A 10,285-nucleotide genomic window follows, 5' to 3' on the forward strand; every position below is an offset into this window, starting at 1 on the left:
TGGTTTTTCCAATCTACTTCTGTTTCATTTATAAACAAAGCAAGGTGAGATTTTGCTATCACTTTGGTAATTCTTCTCTCCCTCCAACCGCCAACATCCTGAAATCAGTGCATATTTTAAAATTCAACCAAGACAAGGCACCTGGCAATAAGTGTTCACTTCTTATTTGAGGTGTGAACAGGAAAAGCAGCATAATAAAGGCACTGTATTTATCAGAAGGGGCTTTCTTCTGAGTTTTTACATAGGCCCATGCCTTGGCTGCAACTTAGAATAAAATGTGTTGGCTCATTCCTCCTCATTCAAAGTAAATGTTATTTCAGTCACTGGCTTTTCATCTCTAGAGTGCATAGATATATATGAAATGTATGTTTACATACATTTCTAATCATATAGTATAAAATAAGCCCTAGTCCTTTGAGTGACAGGAAAGTACTGGTACACTGACGCTTGATGATCCATAAATAACCAGTATCTCATAACATCAACCAGTGGCCTAAAATATCAGTCATTGAAACTGCTAGCCTGCATCTTCACTTCTCACTCTTTCCCATTCTTGCTGATTTCAGGATTTGATATAAACTCATACGTTATTCTAAGTTAAGAGAATAAAGAGCTGGCCAGCCATGAACTCCTGTAGTCCTGCACTGTAGACCTGTAGTCCCTGCTCGCCTGGGTCACAGAAACGAGCTTTCTTCCTCTTCACATCAGTGTTCTGACCAAGTGTTCTGTTTGTTTTTGAGAAAACGAGTTCACACGCAAACATTCAGGAAGCAGCACTGGCATAGACCCACTTTGATCCCTTAAAGCGTCCTGAGGGTCCCTCCTCACACAGCCACGTTTTCCTTTGCCAGGTTCTTTGGTTCTTTGCTTGGAATACACCAGTCACCAGCCTCGCTGCTCGTCTGATAATGTTTGAAGGCTGATTTGTTAAAGACTGGGAGTGTCTCTACAGACTCAGAAGATAAAGCCTCAAAGAAGGGGGAGGAAAAAATCAAACCAAAGAAATTATTCATCGCATAATTTGTACCTGAAGTGATTATTCAAAATAAATTCAGAGGTAAGTATTCAAACATTCAAATACACTCTTTTAATTGATTTACTAATAAGAGTACACCAGAGTCCATAGTATGCTAGGCACTGTATAAAAGAAAAATATTATCTGCATCCCATAGGGGCTGAAATAATATATATACAGTTATAAATTAGGTAATAGTATTTGTGTTCAGTAGTTACACATGTCCCTTGTTTGGATATTGCTGATGCCATAGAGTTGAATAGCAACAGGCAAATAGGTTTTCCAGGCAAAACCTTTGTATGTGTGGTAAAGTGAGAGTCCTAAACTGATACTATTGATCTATTAAAATTTGATACTTTAAATCTATAATATGTTAACCTTTTCCAATACTTTGAAGACATTTTTACTATTTAAGAAATGAATAACTATTCCAGGTGTTCTAAGACCATGCGGCAAATGGTCCCATTTTCCCTTGCACAAAATGGGAGCCTAGAAGCTTAATGTTTTAGTTGTTAATAACTGTGAATATATTTTCATTTGAAATAGTTGGCAAATGATTAACAGCATCAGGACAGTGACCTTAACAAATAAATTGAGGCTTTATCAGAAATGGAAAAAACATGTACCAAATTTTAAAGTATAAACAGGAAATGCCAGGCACCCCACTGATAGCTTCTGAGCAGTCAGCTTTCCTCTCCCTGGATTTCTAACAAGGTCAGCTTAAGGTCTTGAGTATCTTGATATCAGTTGTTTTCTAGGCTGAAATATTATTAGCATATATGTATTTCCCACAAGTCCAAGTAAAACAAAAGTATAGCTATTCTTACAGATGCCGATAGGATTTGCCTTAAAAAATTCAAATGAGCATCTCCTCACTCAGAAACGAATGCACTTCTTGGGAAACAATTTTGCTTCACTGAGGCAAGTAGCCTGGCCCACTTCCTTTTTGATACGTTACCACATTAAATATTAAATAATATATCTACACATACCAAATAGGAAATATAATGACTTGTGGTCATTATTTGCACTAACTCAGTTTGGGTATTCACTGTAGACTGTAGAACTCAGGGCTGTAAAGGAAGCAGTCTTTTCAGAAATATGATTTTTTTAAATTGGATTTAAAGGATACCTTTAAGTAGATGACAGCATCAGTTCCATATCCTGGCAAAGAGTAGAGATTTAGATCTCCTTGAAAGTACTTGGCATAGAGACGAGAAATCGGCAAGCCATAACCAAAACCAGCCTAGAAGGGAAAGATCAGTTATTGACAAAGTGGTGAACATGATCATAGGAATACAAAATGCTTTCTCATAACCCCCATGCCCAATTTAACTAAATTGATTAACTTGCCTAAATACTTCCTTGTAATCCTTGCTCTACATTTAGAAGTAGGCGGCTGGGGTGAAGTTAGCCATATAATTGGTCTTACCAAAGGAGCATTCCGGGAATTATCCATCACAGGCGTTGGTGCAGTGGAGTACGTGTAACTAAAGAGACGGTCAATGATCCTCAGGGGAACACCACCTCCTCTATCTGAAATCTTAAACAAACCTGTCATCAGAGCTACACGTTAAAAACAATACGCATTTGTTTATATAAAAATGTCTTTCCTTCATTTAAAAGTCACCTGGTGTACATGACTTTGATCTATTGTTCAAAGCAGAGAGCTTTATTATTATTGACTCTTTTAAAAATTCTCTTAAGAAAGACTCAAAAGAAAAACAGAGAATGGTTACCTTAATTGTAAGATCTTCTTTTCCCAAGACAACAATCACCTCAATTGGTGTCAGGGAAGGCCAGTTTTCCTGGTGTTCAACTGTGGCCCTCATTGCATTCTAAAGAAAACAAAACCATAAGGAATTCAATGGCAGGAGGATGAGGGACAATAAATAACTGTTTTTTATGTTTAAAATGAAAGCAGCACAGAGGGTAATTCAAAGTTCTTATTTTTTTAAGTTAGTAGTAAAATAGCTCTGTAAATAGCCATTTATGATTGTGTCATGCAGGAGGTATAATGAAAAATACTCATTTACCATGTAATATAGCTACTGGGAGTAATGTCTAATGGAAAAACAATTCTGCTAGCTGTCAAGTTATTTGTAAGCTTAATTTAAATGTAGAAATTGTTTTTTATAGTCCATTTCCTGGCTTTCTCTTTTCTGACTTTCCATTACATTTTACATCTAAGCACCAAAGACTATTACATAACAAATAACAGTGAATCATTGAACCAATTTATTGGCTTTTATAAAATTTGCTGGGAAAAGGTTGTTACTATTTAAAAGGATAGTAAATAATTCTAAATTAAATTTCAATTTGCATTTGATTATCATCTTAACTTTTACCAATGATGGCAAAATAACTATGAGTTTGGACCATTCAATTTAAAAGTAAATCAACAAAAAAGCATCTTTTGTCCTTTCACAGAGAAGAAGCTCAAACAAGTTCTCAGATAAGTAGATGAATCTCATACAGATAAAGTTTTGGTTTATTTTACCCATTTTCCTCTCTACCCTTCTTCTGATAGGTTATCTGCTTTCTGGTTTCTATATAATAATGTTAAGCTCTAAGCATTAAGCTGAAGAGAAATAAAATAGATCAGATGTTTGTGGTACAATCAATAGCTCATTGCATTTAACACTAGAATAAGTTAGGAAACAGTAGGTTCCGGGAAGAGTTACATCAGAATTAGAAGAGGATTTCACTTTTTTTGACGACTTCCTCCTCTCCAGTCCAGGGGACTCTTAGGAACCATCACAAAGCTTCAAGTGTTTTTCTATGTTTTGGTGCAAGTATAGCGTTTCAGTTTGGGCTTAGAACCTGGGACAGGATTTGATTCTTAGTACCTGGCTGTCCCAGACCAGTAACATCCACATCCTCTAAGAGCTTGTTAGAAATGCAGATTCTCAGGTCAAGAGTATCAAAATCTCTGGGACAGGCTTAAGAATCTGTGTTTTAAAAGCTCTCTAGGTGATTCTAATGCACACTAGCGTTTGAGAAGCCCTACGCTACTGTTTTGCTATGGAAGGTGTGGACCATGGATCAGCAGCATCACCTGTGAGCTTATTAGAAGTTACTAATCTCAGGCCCAATTCCAGACCTACTGAATCAGAATCTGAATTTTAACAAAACCCCCAGGTGATTCATATGCACATTAAAGTAGATCACTGAAGGAACTGACTATCCTTTGAGTATATTCTAGTCATAGGTTGGGACCCTGCCACCTCCAGTAATTCTGGACCTGAACCTCTGGATTTAGAGTTGGACCAGCCTATGGGGATGGAGATAACAAGGCCTCAGTCACTGAAGCATTCACCCCATGACCTTCCTTAATGAATGCATGAATGACTGCTGCTTTGTTGGACACCTGAAAAATGGGAACAGGGAGCATTGAGATATAGTGACTCATATTGTGCATTCTCAAATACATGTTGATGCTACAGGGAACTGCATGTACCCTTTCAAACATTAACTGTAGCTTCTTTTTGTTAGGACACAGAAGCATGCCTGGGAGAAGATAGTGAGGCTCCTGTTTAGTAGGGAATGATAAAGGGACTAAAAATGTAACCAGTTAACATTTAAAAAAAACAAAATTGCAATTATTGTGAAGGGTCTTACCTTGAATAGTTCAAAGAGCATATGATGAAGGTGAGACGAAACATACACAATATGAATTGGTTGGCCTGGAAATTTTCCTAGAAAAAATTAAGCTAATTTAGAACTGCTGAACAAATATTTCATTAAAATAAACTTCCATATCTATTTGATTAGTATTTTAGATTTAAACAGAATTGGAATACTCCTCATCCTCCTCACTCTAAAGTCCTACCTTAGAAGCTTCCCTTTAAACAGTAAACACAACTGATTATTCTTGATTATTACTGATTATTCTTGATTTTTATCAACTAAACATAAAATCCCATAGGCTAAATATGCTTAAATTTCACCAAGAGGCTAAAGAAAATAGAAACAAAAACCTCATAATACTCTGAAAAGAAAAATAAAAGTATTATTCTTTGGTGTTCCAGGCCTTGGCAAAGTTTGAATCAGAAAACAAGGTCTGGCACAGTTCCCTCTTTATTTCATCAAACAGTTCAAACAGTTTATCTACAAGTATTATGCAACAATGCTGTTAATGCTTAAAAATATTTTTCAGTCTTTATTTGTACTCCTACTTCTGGTTTAGCAATCCATTACATTTCCCTATCCCCAATCCATGAGTTAAGCTACTTTTAATTTGAGCAACTTGATTTTAATTCTCACCACCAACAAACATTGTTCCTGTATAACTATTACTCGAAAAAGATGTTTACTTTGAGTTGAAAGGAAGTTATTCCAATTTCAGTGTACTATCTTGCTTTGAGAAGCAACTATGGGATAAGATAAAAATAGTGCCTTTATTCATCCTGTAATTACTTCATTCAGTGTGGGAAGACCTTATCCTTTTAGGTACCCTAGAGTTGAAGCTATTGAAGTATGCTCTGCTTCCAAAACAGTGATATATACTTACAGTGAAAATTAAAAAAAAAAAATTGGTAAGAACATTTAACATGACATCTACCTTCTTAAATATTTAAGTGTACAATATAGTGTTGTTAACTGTAGGAATGGTGTTATACAGCAAATCTCTAGAAGTTACTCATCTTGCATAACTAAAATTTTATACCCACTGAATAGCAACTCCCCATCTCCCTGCTTCCTTCAGCCTCTGGCAACCACCATTCTACTCTCTGCTACTATGAGCTTGACTATTTTTGTTACCTCATATAAGTGCAATCACAACTATTTGTTCTTCTATGACTGGCTTCTTTCTTATAGTGCAATTTAAAGTGTTTTTGTTTTCAGATCTGATAAGTAACCTCTTTAGGAGCATATCTCCACTACCAAGTGGTTCCTCCTAATCTGACCTCCTTATTCCTGTATTCTGTAGTAAGCAGTCTTTCTTTGATCAAAGATATTGAAACTTAGCTGCTACTCTAAATCCTAAATTATCTGTTCAAACCATTCTTCTTTATGAATTTTCATTAGCAACTGAATATACTCAGTTGGAACTTTCCAGTTGAGATAAAAAGAACCTTGGCTTCAAAAAAAAAAATGTGTACAGATTCTAGGCAAGTTCAGAAGGCAGAAAAGGAACACAGACATTGCTTTGTATTTACAAGAAGTAATCATACTGGGAGAACACTGAATTTTCCATAGATAAAAATATATTTAATTTATAGCTTACCATTCACTTGTGTGAGCTTTAATTCTGGAGATGTTAAATAATACTGATTACAAAGCATCTTGGAACACTCAAAGGCATCTGGAATGGAAGGATTTTTTTCCATAATGATTAAGTGAATTTATGCCAAGTAAAATTTTCAAGTGATCTTCAGTGTATACACTAACTTTAATCCAAAATATTCATTAGAATACAAGTTTATGTGTATGGAAAAATAAATTTTTAATATTTTATTGAAGAAAAAAATGAACACAGTGCTTAAGTTATAGCTGTTGCTATAGGAATATGTGCACTTCAGATATCAAATATAATCTATGAGAATATGGCACATTAGCTATTGATGTTTGGATTTTTTATAATATTATAAGTGAATATTTAAGCACTTGACTCTCAAAAACAAAGGACCTTCATTACAGTATTTATAAAGACATAAATGGAGCACTCTGAATAGTAATTCATTCAGAGTCACCTCAACAGTAGATGTGTCAATCAGATAATGTACATTTTCAATAAGGGAAATGCAGAAACCTAGAAATTACCTTGGACCACTGCTGCCACATCACAGTTTGGATCAATGCTTCCAATGTGGCTTGGGTTTCCTGTCTGTAAGTCACTAAATATAAGGACTGTTGAAAAATAAAAACAAAGAATATTGATTGTTATAAAAATCAGGATAATAATGATAAGAACTACCTCTGAGAAAGAATGTGATCCACCAAGTAGTGAAATATCTACTTAGAGTATGGCTTATATTCTACACCCATCTCTATATATCATGACTGTGATGAACTAACTTACTGTGCTGGTTCATCAGCATCCGGGTAGAAATACGGTTCATGTAAAATCGATCCAAGAAATACTGAAGATTTTGATTGGTGGCTGGGTCAACTGTACAGGCATCTTTATACTCTAGGATTCCTTGTGCCATTGTAGGAACTACATTGTGGTGTCTATTTCGAACTTTGATGAGAGTATCTACAAAACTAAGCCAAAACACATTTATGGTTAGTAGAAGTTCAAATAAGTTTCATTAATTTATATTTCTTAGATTACTTCAAAGAAGGTAAAGCCTTTCTCAAGTACCCATCCAAACAAATCAAATCATGAAATGTTTGGATGAAGCTGTATTAAGACTCTCACTACATTCTTTGACTACAGTAGAGGAGATAGCTTCATAAACAGATTTATTTTGCTTTTAGCTTACATGTAAAATATCAGCTCTGTGAGTGCTATGTTCATTCCAGTTGTTCACTAAGCTTTCTCTTTAAAAAAAATAATAAAAAAATAAGTAATATTTAAGATGGCTCTAGAATGCCACTGTGAAAAAAACTTCAAATTTCTTGTAAGATTTAGAAGGGATTCTTATTTCTCATTCTTATAGCTAGAGACTGTCAATTACTCTGAAAGAAAATGTGTGCTCTACAATGACACCAATGTGCATTGATATTATGCAACAGTAAATCCTTCTACAAATCTAATCATCACACTAAATTTAGAGTAAAAATAGATTTCCATTTTTTAAAAAGTCCTCTACACTTTTCATCCTCAGCATCATTTCCAATGCCATCATTCTCTATTGCTTTTAAAATACCAACAAGCCAAAACTTGTCATTTGTAAGGGGGTAGTTATTTATTATTCAGGATACTATTATAAATTATACTTTAAGTGAGGTCTGAAAAAAATCTGATGTTTAGAAATAGTCAAAGTTTTAGACACTTATTCTAATGCATAAAACTTACTCTGATAATGTTTTCTGGTCCTTTGGGCTTTTCTCGTGGAATTCCACCAACTCCATCAGGCTCTGGATATACCTGTAAAGCGACAGGTATGCTTTAAGTTTTAAAATTGAATAGTCACTTCCAAGTGGCTGAAAACAGATTGCTTTTTTCCAGATGATTTGAAGAGAGAACGTATTATGTTTAAAATTAAAACTTTCCTCCAAGACATTTGGAAAACATATGTCTTAGAAAAAAGAAAGCTACAAATTTAACCCTCAACTTGCTAACTTAAAATTTCTGTTTAACTATCCTAGATCACTATTCAGTTTTCTGTTTTGTTTGTCAAATGTCTTTATTTTTATAGCAAAAGCATTTAGAAACAACTTTTACAGAAAGGCTTCATATTTTTTTCCTCCTGTATTCATTCATAGGTGAATAGAAGTCTTGAAAGCAGCAGTAAATACTATGGATTGAATATGTTTCAGATTGCAGTTGTTTAATGGGTGCATAATACATATATTTCTTAAGTCAACAAACAAAAAGTTTGTACAGTCAGTGGGTTAGGGTGTAGGTCTGGTGCATATCTGCCTCAGTGCATAACCTGGCTCTGTTCTGAAAATCTGCTCCTTTGGTTTACCTACCTCTCTAAGTCAGTATCCTTATTTGCAAAAGGAGATAATTACTGACACTGAGTGCTGGCTGTGTGCCTGGTACTGTTCTAAGTGCTTTTAAAATGGATTACCTCATTTAATTACACTCAGATATCCCTTTGAGACATATACTTTATTCTCCTCAATAATAGATGGGGGAATTGAGGCCTAGAGATAAGACACTAGGCAAGGATTCCACAACTAGGAAAAGAGGAAGGCGTGATTTGATCCTGGGCCTGCTTTGTTAATTGGTTTGTAAGTAACAAAGATTAGGCCCTCTCTAAATAATAGTCATTTGTATCTATTTCTAGGACAGGATTCTTTTTGCAATATCAAACTGTCTTTTATTATTTTAAACACAAACTAATATTGTAACTGTCAATTATTTTTCATATTGTCTTCTAAAATAAAAATTATATTGTGAAAGTATCTACTCTTTCAGGGTAAAAATGTCTGTTTATAGCTTTATAATTGCCCTTATGATAACTTACCCTAAATTAATAGAAAATACATCTTTCAAAGTTTTTAAGCTTCAGACCACCTGTTTTCCAATATATATTGTAAGAATTCATACTCAGATAACTATCAAAACTAGAGATTGTTTCAGAATGGTTCACCACTTACCAGCTTTTAACTAATTGCACTGAAGAGGTATTTACTAATCCATCAGGGAGGATATAAATTTCCTTCAGGATATTGGCTAGCCTCACAGGCAACTCTTGTCTCAAAAACACAAAAGAGGTTCTTTCACATGCATTTTCTGAACCTGTAATAAACAGCATTTATTTAGTTTTTGGAAAAAAGTATATCTAAATTATATATTTGAGTAGCATTAACTCTCCAATATTGAACACACATATATATATTACAAAGTTATATTTCGCTCTCAGTTGGGTAACTGCTTGTAGATAATTCAGGAGTAAGCATCTTCTTTATTGTCTTTTGTCTTTTTCTTTCTTTCTTTTTTAAAAAGTGACCAAATATGAGAATTATTGTTTTCTCTTTTTGATGAGGATTCACTTCCAAGAAGTCATAATATCCCAAGGCTCTTAGTATTCATAAAAAAATGCAGGATTTAGTCAAATCACAATGTCAGGGAGACAACATCCTTCCCAGAGTTCTAGATATGAAACTGTAGTGAAGGGAAAAAGGGGAGGGGTGGGAGTCCTAATGTTTCCAGACTAGTGATAAATAATACCACATTTAAATCCTTGAAATTTTCTTTATAAGATTTCTGCAGGAAGTTTGTAAATATTTTCAGCAGTAATGCAAATATATAGATAACGATAAAGCTAAAGAGACAAAGAAATTTAGGAATTTCTTTGTTAGGAAATGTTAGGAATACAGAGAGACGAACCCTGTGGAGGGGTGGAGGGTGGCTAAAGGATAAAATCTCGGTTAATTCAAAGCTACTTTATAATATTAGGAATCTTCTCCAAGAAGTACTATGCAGTGAAGGAGGGGATGAAGTTTCCAGTTCATTGTTAAATGGTGACTGAAAGCAAAAACTATTTTGACAGAAAACTTTGGAAAGAAAGAATAGGAAAGATGAGCTCAAACCAACCAGCATCAGTGGGGCTGCAAGTGGCCTTGACCTGCAGGCACAAACTGTCAGAAAGAAGGCAAATGTAAGAAAGGCAAGGTGTGCTGGCTTCAAGGTTCCAGGGTTCAGCA

At 34.7% G+C, this 10,285-nt stretch overlaps 1 protein-coding gene across 1 annotated transcript in view; it reads right to left on the bottom strand.

The window, feature by feature from the left end:
- PDK4 (pyruvate dehydrogenase kinase 4) overlaps positions 1-10,285 on the bottom strand; it is a 13,293-nt gene that overhangs the window by 1,548 nt on the left and 1,460 nt on the right. The window contains exons 2-11 of the mRNA XM_007450659.1: positions 9,236-9,377; positions 7,983-8,054; positions 7,041-7,225; positions 6,782-6,868; positions 6,246-6,323; positions 4,637-4,713; positions 2,755-2,853; positions 2,448-2,558; positions 2,148-2,261; positions 1-968 (exon numbers count right to left, since the gene is read on the bottom strand). The exon at positions 1-968 is cut by the window's left edge and continues 1,548 nt beyond it. Coding sequence (XP_007450721.1) covers positions 825-968; positions 2,148-2,261; positions 2,448-2,558; positions 2,755-2,853; positions 4,637-4,713; positions 6,246-6,323; positions 6,782-6,868; positions 7,041-7,225; positions 7,983-8,054; positions 9,236-9,377 — 1,109 coding nt within the window. The 3' untranslated portion in view covers positions 1-824. The remainder of the gene's footprint in view (positions 969-2,147; positions 2,262-2,447; positions 2,559-2,754; positions 2,854-4,636; positions 4,714-6,245; positions 6,324-6,781; positions 6,869-7,040; positions 7,226-7,982; positions 8,055-9,235; positions 9,378-10,285) is intronic.

This window comes from Lipotes vexillifer, unplaced genomic scaffold (assembly GCF_000442215.2).
Source record: "Lipotes vexillifer unplaced genomic scaffold, Lipotes_vexillifer_v1.1 scaffold172, whole genome shotgun sequence".
Lineage (NCBI taxonomy): Eukaryota > Metazoa > Chordata > Mammalia > Artiodactyla > Lipotidae > Lipotes > Lipotes vexillifer.